This window comes from Tamandua tetradactyla, chromosome 15, assembly GCF_023851605.1.
Source record: "Tamandua tetradactyla isolate mTamTet1 chromosome 15, mTamTet1.pri, whole genome shotgun sequence".
NCBI classification, from domain to species: Eukaryota; Metazoa; Chordata; class Mammalia; order Pilosa; family Myrmecophagidae; genus Tamandua; species Tamandua tetradactyla.
Window position 1 is genome coordinate 80,459,632 of NC_135341.1, and position 15,918 is coordinate 80,475,549.

At 32.9% G+C, this 15,918-nt stretch overlaps 1 protein-coding gene across 11 annotated transcripts in view; it reads right to left on the reverse strand.

Annotated features, from left to right (window-relative positions):
• Positions 1 to 15,918, reverse strand: part of STAG1 (STAG1 cohesin complex component) — a 496,328-nt gene that overhangs the window by 206,726 nt on the left and 273,684 nt on the right. For 10 of the 11 annotated variants that reach the window (XM_077130207.1, XM_077130206.1, XM_077130208.1 and 7 more), the window contains 2 exons: positions 12,803 to 12,879; positions 3,504 to 3,708 (listed from right to left, as the gene is read on the reverse strand). In XM_077130207.1, coding sequence (XP_076986322.1) covers positions 3,504 to 3,708; positions 12,803 to 12,862 — 265 coding nt within the window. In that variant the 5' untranslated portion in view covers positions 12,863 to 12,879. Of the gene's footprint in view, positions 1 to 650; positions 801 to 3,503; positions 3,709 to 12,802; positions 12,880 to 15,918 lie in introns of those variants that run through there. The other variant, XM_077130209.1, reaches the window with a different exon arrangement.

Sequence of the window (15,918 nt, forward strand, 5' to 3'; positions counted from 1 at the left end):
ACTATTTTCAACTTTGAAATAAGTCAACATTATCTCATAAAATATGAAAATTTCATCAAATGGGGGGGGGGGGAAGGTGCCCAACTTCAGAATTTATGTCCAACAGAAGAGTAAATAAATTATAAAAAAGTACTTCTTTATAAAAAAGTCCACAAACAATGCTCTGATATGTCACACGAGATAATTACTTAGAAGCAAAAAAGAAAGGGCACTTAATTTTGAAGGTTAATAGTTAATGAAAACTGTGGTTCAAGGTGAAGCTTCTTTACTAAAATGGGTTAAATAAATGACAGTATGTTTAAGATTTCAATTAAGGAAAAAATAAGAAGAGTATAATATAAAATGTGTAAAAGCATTTGGAAAAAAGGGAAGAAAGCACAGTTTACCTCCAGTGAAACATGAGAATAGTTATTCTCAAAACAGACCTGAAGAACTGTAGAACAACGAAAACTTTTAATAAAAATTTGGTAAAAATATACAGTTAAATGCATTGCACAATACCAACCATAGGGAGATAGGGAGACATTATTTAATTCATAACAAGAAAGTGGGTACTTTGAAAACATTAAAAGTACTATTGATAAGACCACTCTGATGACTTATAGGAAGCGCTGGAGCTCATCACATCTGTACCCTACGAAATAACTAACCTGATTGTCTCTCTTCTCAGCTAAGATATAAGCAATGTCAAGGAGCATTTTATTCCAAAGCCGATAATCATATCTGGCCATAACTGCCTTGTAACTGTCCATGCACAAAGTCTTTGAAGCAGAGGATTAAATGTTCCTGCCCATTTTATCTAGTCCCCAAGACTCGTCCTGCAAAGTGAATAAAAATGATTATCTTTTAATCTACCCCTGGCACACATACTATAAAATAACAAAGAAGAGGGCACAGATGAGAACCAAAAAAAAAAAAAAGAAAAGCCCTGAAAAGATAGATAATTACTGTCCAGCCTGGAATTAAGTTCTCAGCAAGCCCTCTGTCCTTTGTTGAAGGGTAGGTGACTGACATGTTTCACATTTTAAGAAACTAAGCTTTGGGCAATATGACCATTAATGTAGACACATAGGAAATGACAGTAATTTTTGGAAATAAATTTAGACTAAAAAACAGACTTTGTCCTTTGAAAAATCAGTATAAATATAACATTGATCACCTTCTGTTTTTCACGATATCTGATTTTCAAAAATACTTTTAAATTAAAATAGGTTAGATTATGAAAACCTTAGGGAACAACAAAATGGCATTTACCAAGCAATTTTAAAAGCTATCAGAACCACAGGTAAACTGTAGGGAGAGAGAGACAAAAAGGAACTAGAGGTAAAGGGTGGGACCACTCAACTCAAAATGAGTAGGAGAAAGATCTTAAATATATTTAAACATATGCAAATTTAGCTAACATAGATAATGAGGTAAATACAGAGTTAAAGAAAATAATACAATAAAACTTACTGAAAATGGGCCAAAAGAAAAGAGAACTGAAAAGAACTACTAAGTTAGTAAATACAGTAATGCTTCATTTACATGGCAGTGAAAGACAAATGCAAATCCATAAAAACGCATTTTTCAGAAGAATGGAACAATGTTCTAAGAGCCAAAATATTCTGATATAATTCCATACTATAATATTCCTACTCCTGTATTCTCAGGGTATGTGGCAGATATTTAATCTTTAAACAGAATGCACAAGGTTTCTGGATTAAAAAGAGGTGTCTTGCCCTGACAGAGAAGTCCCATCCTACCATTAGGATAGGATTTTAAAGTTGACTTTTCACAATTTCTTCCTTCTCCTTCTCTGTTGGAACTGGGAAACAAGATACTTTCTGTATCAAGGCAAATTAATTTTAGTGACAGCAATCTTGGCTATTCATAACCAGTATCTATTTTATGTTTAAGTTCTTTATCTCAAACCACTGAATTTACCATCCATCTGATAACCACCAGCTAAATGTGCATTACTGTACATTAAAGAAAAAAGGAAATAGAAAAAAGAATGAATACCAAATTCAAAAGGATATTAAAAGACATGAAATTAGGAAGAAAACACTAACAAGTTTAAAAATAATTAATAGTATTTTTATAGTACCTTTATAAAAAGGTACAACAGGATTCAACACCTCCTTCCCTTCCTATGAGGAAGAGGTTACTCTCATCAACACTGTGCTTATGTTTGTTCTGTACAGAAATTTTTCAATAATAAGTGTTTCACTTTATCATTTTTAAATGGATACAACTGAAAAAGATCTTCCACTCTTCCTAAAAATAAGCAAATTACTAAAACGAGTTGCTTCATGCATGTTTTGCATTGAAATATAATAAGAGAATAATATACACTAATACGGATTAACTATTTTGAATTTCAAAACAAGGAATAGAAAATAAACGTGGAAAAATATGAATAACTCCAGAAAATATTATCATATTGGCTTTAGGCAACAATTCTAAGCCAGAAAATGACAAAACTTTAAATATATAATCCCCAAACCAGCAGCATCGGCATCACCTAGGAACTTGTCGAACTCTGAGTGTGGGGTCCAGCAATCTGTTTCAATGAATCCTGTAGGTGATTCTGATGCCTGCTAAGGTTTGAGAACTAATGCTTTAAAGCAAATTAGATAAATGAGAAACTTAATGGCACCGAATCTGTTTTTTTTGGCAGGGTAATAAGATAATAAAGACAAAATTACTGGTATTAGGAAGGATCTACTTTGGGAGTATTTAGATATATATGTGTGTGTGTATATATATTTATAAACACATGCTCCATATCATGAATGAAAAAGTATACCCATTTTGTTTAAACACAGTAAAGGAATGGTGGGAAAACAGGACAATTGCTAAATTAATGAAATTACATTGTTATAGAAAAACAAGGGGGAAAATGAATATACTTGACTGAGAAGTTATCCAGATAATATTAAAGTGGTGAAAACTGCAATCTGTGAGTTCTTCAGATATCTATAGACTACCTGAATGAACTGATTTTAGAAACATTATGTTTAGATATAACTAAGTTATTACAAGACAAGGAATAGGAAGATTCACTACCTTATTAGTTTGATGGAATTATTTCTTTCAAATACATGAACAAATAAATATTTGCACATATATGTATAATAACAACGAGCAATAAAACAATGTAATTGAGTGTTAACTGTAAATTTGGAATCTTTACTATTATTTGGGCTTACTAAAAAATGTGATCTAGTGGCCTCCTAAAATTTTTTTGGAAATAGAAAAATAACTAAACCTTCAGAAAGAGATTTGTGGACACTGACCAGTAGATTTCATTTTACACTTTCAAGGTTATCAAAAGACCATTATCAAAACTAGGCACATATTTTACCTAAGAAAATAACACAAGCCATTCAGATTAATTTGGGGAAAAATGTTAATTTTCAGAACAATGATTAGTTTAAAAGTCAATTTAAGGATGTTTGAGTTAGAATAAAACATTTAACAAAACTAAATGAAAAGGAAATAAATTTTTGGTTACTTACCAGCAAGAGTACTTGTATGCCTAAAAGCTCTGACCTGGGAGTCTGATAAACCAGTCAGAAGGGAGATTACTGTGTCCATCATATACTCATCATATATTATGCTATACTGACACTGTCGAATTAGGACTCCAATAAATTCACAAAAATTTGAACGAAATTTTTTCCACAGAGGTCCAGGCATGGTAAGAGGATAATCACCACTGTCCTAGAAAGGAAATAAAGAACATATTAATTTTTTTTCCTCCTATCTGTATAGGTATCCTTTTTCTCCAAGTAAATGTGGACAAAGACAGAAGGTGACTTTCACAGGTAAACTGATTTCTTTATCATTTTTTGTTGTTTTGATCAACTATAACTACTTAATTCTTTAAATGCTCAAAATTGTTCTTTAGAACCGGTATTTATTGTTTTAAGTCATTCATTCAAAATAAAACTTTCAAGCTGGTTGTAGTCAGGTTCTAGTTAAGATACTTCATAGTAAAAATGTTTTTTAAAATTAATGAATTTATTTTTAAAAATAATAGACTAGAAAAGATATCTGACATTGAACTCACATCATATTAACTATGATAAGGTCTCATAGCATCTTTCAACTATTTTTAGTTGAATTTTTAGGAACTGAGAATTTCAGAAGTGCAAACATTTCACTGAATAGTCCAAAACTGTGGTAGACTGAATTATGTACCAATTTAGATATGTTCCTTATCTTAATCTGCATTCCTGTGGGTGTAAACCCATTGTAAATAGGATCTCTTGAAGATGTTATTTTAAATTGTGGGGTGGTTCAACTGGATGAGGTCAGTCTTAACCTTCATTATTGGAGGTCTTATAAAGAAAGTAACTGGAAGCCAAAGTCTTTTCAGGGTCCAAAAGAGAAAGAAGAAGACATCACAAAGAGACAGGAGGAAAGCATACAAGCCAATAAAGCCCAAGGACTCAGGGACCTTTGGTAGAGTCTGATAAATGACTTCTAAAGTTCCAACTCCATTTTCTTCCAATTTCACTATGAACTTTCTTTTAACTCATTTTTATTGAAAGGATCTATAACTTTCTCTAAATTAACTATTAGAAAAATTGTAGTATGGGCTCTTGATATTGCCAGATAATGTTAATTTTTTTAAACACAAAAATAACATTTGAATTCAACTAAAAATTTTAAAGGTTTCCCACCACTATAGCCTAAAATATTTTGGTAGAGAAATGGAAATTCACAAGGCAAATTCTGTGAACATGGTTATTTGAATATTCTTAATTTGTGGCTTCTTGCCTTTTTTAAGGCCAAACTACTTCTAGGAAAACTGGGTTCTAAGTTAGACCCTGAGTTCTGTTGGTGTCCCAGGAAAGACAGCAAATATGATATAGTAGGACATGCCAAAAGCAAGGAAAGAAAGCAGAGATCAAGAAGAACATGGCACTACTAGGCCCAGAAGAAAGTCAATATAAGTACTACATGAATGCTGTTGGGTTCATTGGGCCCTCAAAATATGAAGAAGGAACTGAAGGAGCTGGCTGAATCTTCCAAGTCCTTGAGATTGGAAGTGTGGGGGTAGAATGGGGAAAGTAGACATTTGAGAACAGAAAGGCTTCCTAAAGGTATCTGAGCAGCTTGCTTGATGCATCTACATAAAAAAGCCCACTAGGGTAAAGCTCCTCTTACTTTATACTAATTGAGAGATTCAAATGCTCCATATTCAGTGCTCCACAAAAACAAAATGTGAACCCCAAAGAGGCTACAGAAAAAACAATCCTACTGAAGAGGCCCAAAAGCAAAGTAAGGGGAAGGACAGGAAGAACAATAAGCATGTAGGAAAACGTGAATTAAAAGAATAAGAATACACAGTGAGCCTTGACTATGGACAATCACTAATAATACAATTATAATATTTTTTCACCAATTCTAACAAAACTTCTATAGTACACTAATGCAAAGTGCCACTATAAGGGAAAACTGTTCATGGGGTGGGGGGAGGAGAAGTTAAAGGACCTCTCCATTTTCTATATGATTTTTTTGTAAATTTACATATTCTTTAATTTAAAAACTGTAAAAAAAAAAAAAAGCATACTTCAGTTTTAAATTAAAGAATAAATTAAATATTCTTTAATTTAAAAACTGTAAAAAAAAAAGCATACTTCAGAAGATTCAAAGGCAACACTCTTTTTAATACCTCCCCCCGGCCCAAAAAAAAAAGACTCCAGGTACCTAAAATGTCTGATTTCCTAATTAAACAATGCAGTTGATGAACTGTCAGAAAGAACTGTCAATGATAGGAGATATATTAGTAACCTAGAAAATAACATGCAGGAAATATATAAGGAAAACGTGTAATTTGCTATTAGTGTTTCTAAAAAAATATCTTCATTGCTCTGGAACTCAAATGTGGCGCTGGAAGTTCAGCAGCCATTTGCAACCACTGATGGGACAAATAAAAGGAGGAAGAATGTTGAAGGAAAAGGGTGGAAATTCTAGGTCTTGAATTGTCCTGCTGAATTTCAGTACTAGTCATATACTGTCTACTAAAGAATTCATTTTATATGAAACAACAAAATAAAAAATCATCTGAATTTAAGTCATGTTGGTTATGTTTTCTGTTATTTACAGAAAAATGCATTCCTACCATTATGGGAGAAAAGAGAATTACAAATCACTAGGGAAAAACGAATTGTGCAATAAGGGATTCTGGGTAACGTGGGTGTCGATTAGGAAAAAATAAGATACATATTGCAACTTACACCAAAATATATCCCTAATAAATTAAACCATTTTAAAAAATTCAACCATAAAAGTAACAGGAGAAGGCATGGAAGAATATTCTCAGAATAGAGACTTTTTTTCTAAATATGATACAAAGGCCAGAAGCCTTAAAGGACCAATAAATTCAACTATATAAATACAATTTTTAAAGTTCTATCATGCATTTAACAACAAAGAATAACTATAAAGAACAACTATTTACATAGACTTTTGGCTGACTGCCATAACACAATTAAAACGAAATTATTCTTTATAAGACATCTTCTAATTAAATTTAAGCTAGCTCTTCTAATTCTTACAAAGCCTCATCCTTCTAAAATATCAAGAAATCAAAAGTCTCAAAAATTTTAACAAATTTCATTTGGCCAAGAGAGTCCTATATATACCAGTTAAGAAATGACATAAAAATATATTTGGATAAGGCAAATCAATGCCATAAAAATTTTATTTTCGAAGTTCTTCTCTTACTCATTTTCCTATTTCCAACATTCATCCAGGACACTGTCTAAACCCTCAAAGGGTCAGGAAGGAAATGAAAGGGCTGGGTTGAATCTTCCCAACTTTTGAGAGGTCAACTGGAGAGGAGGATAGACAAGACTGTAGAGCAGAGAGGTTTCATATAGTATAATTAGTGTTCTGAGGAGCACAATATTTGGGGGATGGCTTATGTATTTGAATTAAAATCAAAGTCTCAGTCCGGCATACAAGACTTGTGACAATCTGGCCTTGAATTCACTCCCTCCACCATCATAACCAACAGTTTCCTCCTCTACAGACTAAACTCCATCTGCTCAGTATTTCCTTCCTGTTTTTTCTGGTAAACATTTTTTAAAACCTAGTTCAAGGATTAACTGTTCTATGAAGCCCTCATACCTGAGAAAGCCAACTCATGCCATTGGGTTCTCACTGAGTCTTGTATATTTCTCAGCTATTGAATTTGTCATGATATTTATGCTATCAGTTTACAGAGCTCTCTCCCCATTTAGAACATGAGCTCATAACTACCAGAGCTATTACCTTGTTGATCTCTATAAATATAGTTCCCACCTAAAAGCAAGGTATATATATAAAGTGTACAATATTAGGTTTCTTGGTCACAAAAATAAATTTATCCCACATAAATAAATTTGAAAGAACAAATAGTTCATGTATATAACACTTGTTAAAATAAAAGATCATACCTATGATAATAATAAAAGAATGAGTTAGAATTTCAATGCAGTTAAAATCTAGAGTATAAATTCCTGGGGATTGGGCTGGGGATAGGGAATGGACAGGTGGTGCTTTCAATTTGAATGTCTTTTATTTCTTTCTCTTTCATAAATGCTCTAACCACAACTTCCAATACAATGTTGAACAGCAGAGGTGACAGTGGGCATCCTTGTTAGATACTACATCTCCTGATATCACAGGGAAAGCTTTGAGTCTTTCATCACTGAGTATGATGTCACCTGTGGGTTTTCTATAGATGCCCTTTAGTATACTGAGGACATTTTGTTGTATTCCGAGATTCCTAAGTATTTTTATTGATAAGGGGTATTGAGTTTTGTCAAATAGCTTTTCTGCATCAATTGATAGAATGAAGTGTTCTCCCTTTGTTCTGTTAATATGGTGTTTTACATTTCTCCATTTTCTTAAGTTGAATCATCCTGGCATACTTGAGACAAATCCCATTTGAACAGCATTATGTTCATCAGATTCCTAAAATTTTATTGAAGACTTTGGCATTTATACGTATAAAGGATATTTGGGATGTTTTCTTTGGGCTTTGGTATTAGGGTGGTGATGCTGGCCTCATATAATCAGGGAATGATTCCTTCTCCTGAAATTTCTGAAGACTTTGCACATGGTAGGTGTCAATCATTCTTAGAATGTTTGGTAAAATACACTTGTAAAATCAACTTGTCCTGTGGTTTTCTCTAATGGGAGGTTTTTGATTACCGATTCAATCTCTTTATCAACTTTTAGTTTGTGGAGATCATCTATTCTTCTTGAGTCTGGATAAGTAGTTTCCATTTCTCTAGGAAGCTGTCCACTTCACTTTAGGTCATGTAATTTATTGCATAGTTTTTCATAATATCCTCTTTTAGTCTTCTTTATTTATCTCGCTGGGCTGTGTAATAATAGCCCTGTGTTCATTTGATTTTAGTTATTTGTGTTCTCTCTCTTTAAAAATTCTTTTTCAGTCTAAGTAAAAATTTATTGATCTTTTCACAGGAACAACAGTCAGTTTTGTTGATCCTCTATATTGTTTTTTCCATATTTCATTTATCACATCTCTAATCTTTGTTATTTCTTTCCTTCTGTTAGCTTTGGATTTCTTTGCATTTGTTTCTCCAGTTCCTCTAATTTGGAGGTTGGGTTCCAATTTGAAGTGTTCTTTTTTAATGTAAGCATTTTTAAAATTTCCCTCTCAGCATATCTTATAAACCATCTCATAATTTTTGATAGGTTGCATTTTCATTTTCATTTATCTCAAGATATTTCCTAATATCCCTTGTGATTCCTTCTTTGACGCTTAGGCTGTTTAAGAGTACGTTGATTAATTTTCACATTTGTGAACATTTCAGTTTTCCTTCTGTTACTGATTTGTAGCTTCATTCCACTGTGGTTAGAGAAGACACAGTGCATACTTTCAATAGTTTTGGACTTATTTTGTGACCTAACATTGGTCTTTCATGGGGAATGATGCATGTACCTTAGAGAAGAATGTATGTTCTAGGGCTATTGGGTGAATATGTCTGCTAGGTGTAAATGGTTTTAAGTATTATTTAAGTCCTCTATTTCCTTATTGCTCTTCTGTCTAGATGCTCTATCTAGTATTGAAACTGGTATACGGAAGTCTCCTATATTAGTGTCAAATCGTTTATTTCTCCCTTCAAATCTGTCAGTATCAGCTTCATATATTTTTGTGCTGTACTATTAGATGTATATATATTCACAAGTATCATGTCTTCTCATTGAATTGGCTGACTGATAAGTATATAGTAACCCTCTCTGTCCCTCATAATAGTTTTTTACTTAAACCCTTAAAGCAGTATAAATTTGAATTATGTTTCTTAATCCAATCTTTACCTCTTAATTGGTAAGCTTTGTCCATTAACATTCAAAGTTATTACTGAAAAGGTGCTTCTTGAACCCACCATTTTATTTTTTGGATTTTATTTGTTACATCTATACACTCTTCAATACTGTGCCGTTCTACAGAACTCCCTCTCCTGGCCTTTATTTTCAACTGGCAGAAAGCCCTTTAGTATTTCTTCTAGGGCCAGTCTTTTGTTGACAGATTGTTTCAGGATTTGTTCATCTGTGAAAATTTTAATTTCTCCCTCAGATGTGAAGGACAGTTTGGCTGGAGGACAGAAATCTTGGCTGGAAGTCTTTTAAGATTTCAGGATCTTAAATATATCATATCACTGCCTTCTTGTCTCCATAGCGCTAGTTGAGCAGTCTGAACTCAGTCTTATGTGGTTTCCCTTGTATGCAGTAGATTGTTTTTCTCTTACCGCTTTCAGGATTTTCTGATTCCCTTCAACATTTGACAGGCTGATTACCATGTGATTTAGGGTAGGCCTATCTGCATTTCTTCTATTTGGAATTCGTTGGGCTTCTCTGATTTGTTAAAAAACAAAAAGAAAAAAAAAGAGAGAAGGAAGAGTATAATATAGAAGACAGGATTTAACAAATGAGAATGACTGTTGAATCAATATATTGATATTTCTTTTGGACTCCAGTGTCTTGGAACAGCAAGAAGAAAAAATGAAAGATCATGGAACTGTAACTGTAACCCATACCAAATTTGGCTGTGCTACCTTCTATTTGTCATGAATAAACTCTTGAGTTATACTGACAACAAAATTATTTAGTAAAAAGTGGCCTAAAATGATCATGATGATGAATATGCAACTATGTGATGATACTGTGAATTGCTGAGTGTATGCGTTGGGAATGTTTGTGTTTTTTTCTTGTAATTTTTTTAATTAATAAAAAATTAAAACAAAACAAACAAACAAACAAAAAGTGGCCTAACGTTTCTCTCCAGCCAACACAAAAAGCAAACTCACTGCCATTCCCCTGTCTACATGGGACATGACTCCCAGGGGTGTAAACCTTCCTGGCAACGTGGGACAGAAATCCTACAATGAGCTGGGACTCAGCATCAAGGGATTGAGAAAACCTTTTCAACCAAAAGGAGAAAGAATAAAATGAGACAAAATAAAGTGTCAATAGTTGAGAGATTCCAGAGTCAAGAGGGTAATCCTGGAGGTTATTCTTACTCATTAAATAGATATCACCTTGTTAGTTAGTGAAGAAGTAAGGGAGAGGCTAGAGGGAACTGCCTAAAAATGCAGAGCTGTGTTCGAAATGAGATCAAATGAAGTGTCAATGGTTGAAAGATTCCAAACCAAGTTGAGAAGGTATCCTGGAGGTTATTCGTACGCATTAAATAGATATCACCTTGCTAGTCAAGACGTAATGGAGAGGTGGAGAGAACTGCCTGAAAATGTAGAGCTGTGTTCCAGTAGCCATGTTTCTTGAAGATGATTCTGTAATGTTATAGCTTTCACAATGTGACTGTGTGATTGTGAAAACCTTGTGTCTGATGCTTCTTTTTTCTACCATTATCGAGGACGGGTAAAACATACAGAATAAAAATAAATAATAGGGGGAACAAATGTTAAAATAAATTTAGATTGAAATGCTAGTGATCAATGAAAGGGAGGGGTAAGGGGTATGGTATGTATGAATTTTTTTCTGTTTTCCTTTTATTTCTTTTTCTGAATTGGTGCAAATGTTCTAAGAAATGATCATGATGATAAATATGCAACTATGTGATGACAGTGTGAATTACTGATTATATATGTAGAATGGAATGATTATAAGTTAAGAATATTTGTGTTTTTTGTATAATTTTTTTAAAAATTTATAAAAAAGAAAAAATAATAGGGGGAAAGAAAGGGTATGAGAAAAATTTTTTTTTTAATTTTTATTTCTCTTCTGGAGTAATGAAAATGTTCTAAAATTGATCATGGTGATGTATGCACAATTACATGATAAACAACTACACGTGAGCCACTGATTGTATGGTCAATGGTTTATACGGCAGGTGTGGATGGATGTATCTTAATAAAATTGCATTTTACAAAAAAAAAAGTGGCTTCAGAGAAATGTTTCAGAATTCAGATGCTTTAAAATTTTAGAAATTAATAGAGTGCATATGCTGTATAGTCTATCACATGTCAAGATAATCTGTGGCATTAATTAATACATTAATATTCAAAAGCAAAAACTATATTTACAATGACTAGGATAAATAAAAACTGTAAATAGCTTCATGTTAATTAAGACGTGACTTCATTACCAAATGAATTACCAAATAAATCCTTCCATAATTCAGAGCTTATAGATTACAGAATCGAAGACAAGAGATTGCAAAAGCGTCGCATGTAAAGAAAAGCCCTCAGTGCTCCCCATGAAATAGACTGAAAGCCATTGGCAAAATGTTTCTGTAAAGATGCAAATGAAAATGTTTTGGTGTATGCTGCTAAAGTGAAGGGAAACATCTGTTGAGAAAGATATATGTTGTGCTATGTGTGTTTTGTACTTTTCAAAGTGTTTTATTTTACTGTTTATTTTTTGTATTACTTTTTTCAATTAATAATAAAATTAAAAACCTGAGTCTCCTATCCCTGGAAGAATGGAACCAATCTTTGTGATTATCATTAAACATGAAGAAAAAAGCAACATCTACTAGATGAAAGAAAATATCTTTAAAGGGAAAAAGGCAGAATATTAAAATTAATGGTGGCCTAAAGCATGACATGAACGAGTTCATCATAAATACAACACTGAAATAAAACTGTGAGTGTTTTAACAATTAAAATCAGCGTAAAACTACTCAAGAGACTATTTCTGTGAAAATGTAAACATAACTAATTCATGAAGACAAGCATGAAAACATAATCTAAAGGGAAATTAGAATATTCTCAAGCAGAGAGTCCTAAATAGAAGCTTAATGACAATAAAAGAGGGAAAGAGGGGATGTCAATAAAATAATTTTGGGAAATTCTGGTTTAAATAAAGTTAAATAGGGTTTTCTCCCCTCAGATTTCTCAGGGCCTTAAATAGAACGTATTTTCATAATCTCTAAAACACATATAATATGAAGCACTCAGACTGCTCTAATCTCCAAACTCTTTGTTCTTTAAAGCATTTAAGTGTGACTATCACTCCAAAGAACATGAAACTAACAGAAATGTATTTGTAAATTTGGGGATCTGAGGATTTCAAGATTCAACTTCTATCACAGACCACTAATTTTCTTACCCTCATGAGTCATCAGTCATCATTTAATGCTACCTCCAAGTAATGTAATCAAATCCTCAAAGATCATTAAATTTCACTTTAATAGCATGAACTATCATATAAAAAAGAAATAATATATGTTCCCACATGCTAAATTTCAAAACAAAACTTGAAATAATCAACACATTTACCATTTTAAAAAATTAGAGAGGTAATTTGTACAAATATTGGAATGCTATACCTCATCAAATTCTTCAGTCATTTTTCTGATGATTTCTGCATTCTGCATATTTCGAAACATTTCTATTCTCACAGTACCTGTGGAACAACAGATTTTACAATTAATCTTTCTTCCATCCCATGCCCAATATGAAATTTAATCTAGCCATTGTTTGAAAAGTTGAATAAATTAATAAAATTGTGGGTTTATCTTCCTACTCAAGACCCATTACATCTATTCTAAAGGAACCTTTTCTTTAGACATTTTAAAATAACTGAGTATCTTGTGATAAAGGTAAGTATGAGGGTAAATACCAAGAGGAAGTGAGAAACAGAGAATAAGAATGAATTTACATCATAAGAAGGGCCCCGAATATTGATTTAAATATGTACTAGTGCTATCCCGACCTATAAATAGCTTCCTTCTTCTTAAAAACCTTCAAGTATAGAGAATTTCTCCTTTCGTGGTTCTTAACTAATATTTCTTCATCATCAGAATCTTCTTCAATAAAGTAAAATGATGTCCCTTGATCAAGTATCACACTTCAGTTAAATTGTTTCTCTGAACATGAAAAGTGCCTTAGTAACTTCTAGATAATTACTAAAGAAAAAGTTGACTCTTATCTCATTCTTTCATAGCACTTTTAGCTACTTCATTTTTATTTCAAATATGGATAGTTAAATATCGCTCTTACACTGAAGAGTGTTTATAGAGAAAAGTTAATGCGTAAGTGTAAAATATTAAAAGATCACAAGAGTATGACACACTAAATCAGTAAGCAAAAAACTTAAAATATAGCATCTGGCAGGCTCCAATTAAAATCAAATGTAAAAAGGAAAGAGTCTTTCAATAGTATACTATAAATAGCCACTAAATCAAGAAAGTGTGGTCTTAACGCAGAGAACCTCCAAAAATAATATTGGCACATATAGCATATTAAACTTGACATAGCTTTTACTCATCTATTAAAAGTGAGAAGTGACACATGCCCTATCTTTTAGCAAGAACCATTCTCTAGCATGTTTTATTCACTTGATACATAGCTTCTTCCATTTTTAGAACTACAAATTCATTAAGTACCACCAACAGGTAATTCCCTATATTCGACTCTTTCCTGAAGAGATGAGAATGCACAAATGGGGAGCAGAGAAAGGAGGGAAAAATATTTTCAAAGCTCTCCTTCCAAACATGCAGTCTCCTGTACAAAATGGAGAAATGTTATATTGTGACTTTATTATTTTAATTCCAGAAAGAATATTGAAGACAGGATGCTTACACCTTAAAATATAATTTTTATTTTTGCAAAGGCTTTAAAAAATTAAACACATAGGAAACCTGCATTAAATTACTTATTATATATTTTGCATTTCAAGTAAAAGTACTTTCTGTCAAACATTCCTGAAATCACCTACAAAAAACTACCACAAAAAAAAGGTGTTCAACCTTGTTTGGGCCATGAATCATTTTATAAATCTGAAATAGACCTCTACAGAATCGTATACGATTTCATGGCACTTTTAATAAGTAAAATTCCTTAATAAATTCTAAAGTAAGCAGAAGGAAAAACAGATTTTTAAATTACTAAACATGGAGAATTTGTTCACAATGATATATGCACAAACAAATATGAATGACTATAATACAACAAAAGTTGATTAGATTAAAAACAGGCCATTCTTAATGGCTCCACGCTGCGATTATACTTCAAAGTGCCAGGGACGCAGAAAATCTTTTGGTATTTGATCTAAAATAAAAGTTTAGAGTTCTGTTAAGTAAATCTGTATCATAACATAATGACAACAAGGCCTATGTTCAAAATAACCAGAGATCATCTTGTTTCTTATTTAATTCAAACTTTTCTGACTTCAGCTGTAAGTTAAAGAAACTAGTCCATATGTAGAAATACTGACACTAACTGAAACAAGTGTTTTTCAAACAAATCAGCTCCAACATGTTCTTTAACCATAATGAAATAAAATTCAAAGAAAATATAATAAATATAAACACAAATATAATTCCCTATTTTAAAAAGAAGTATTAAAGTTATTTATAATAAAATGTTTACTATAATCAATATTTATTATGCATAGGCACAACTATAGTAGCTCTAAATAGCATAAAGTTTAGAGTGCCTAAATGCCCTATAAGAACTTTGAATCACTCAATGCAATCCTAAATTTCTACAAGTCTTCTTACATTAAAAAAAAAAAAAAAAATTAAAATATGGGTAGAAGGAAGAAAGGAAGAAAAAAGGAAAGTAAGACAAGGAAGGAAAAAATAAAAAAAAGAAAGGAGGAAGGAGGGAGGGAGGAAGGGAAAGAGTGAATAAAGGAGGGTAGGAAGGAGAAAAAGTTTCTAAAAGTTTGAAAGCACCTTTATACTGAATATGTACAAAGAATTAGGGTATTATTATGTATCTCTAGTTCAGAATAAGATATTCACACCATACAAAAGACACAAGATGGCTCTATGAGAGAATTAACTGAATGCTTGTCTTTTACTCCAGCTCAAGGGACTATGTAATATAGGAGGGCTTTCCATGAGATTACTAATAAAAGGCTAATTTTCAATGAATTTCTTTTTTAATAAAAACACTATCTAGATAGCTAACCAGAGGCAGGGACTGAATTAGACCTTATGATCTCTCCTCCTTATAATTTTGTTAAGGGGTAATTAATTATTAAACACTTATTAATCTCATACTATGTGACAAGCACAGTGTCAGATTCACCTAACACAAGGATACAAAAGGCATGATTAGTATCTTCAAAAATCTTTTACAAAACTTCTTCCAGGACTTCCTGGAAGATGGCGGCTTAGTAAGACGCGCGGATCTTAGTTTCTTCTCCAGGACACCTACTAGGGGAGTAGAAACGATACAGAAAGCGCCCAAAGCCGCAACAGAGATAAAAAAGACAGCGTACCCCATCCTGGAACGGCTGGCTGGCTGAGAGAAGCAGCTCGGGTGAGATCGCCGAGGCGCGCGGGCCTTACCGGGCGGGGTGGCAAGCGGCCGGAGTTACTCCCTTCCCCCTTCCCGGGCCGGCTGGGAGAACTGGAGAGGTGGTCCCCTGAAACCAAGGTGACTGGCGCCCACACCACGCGCAGCCCCCGGACCAACTGAGAGAATTGGATCG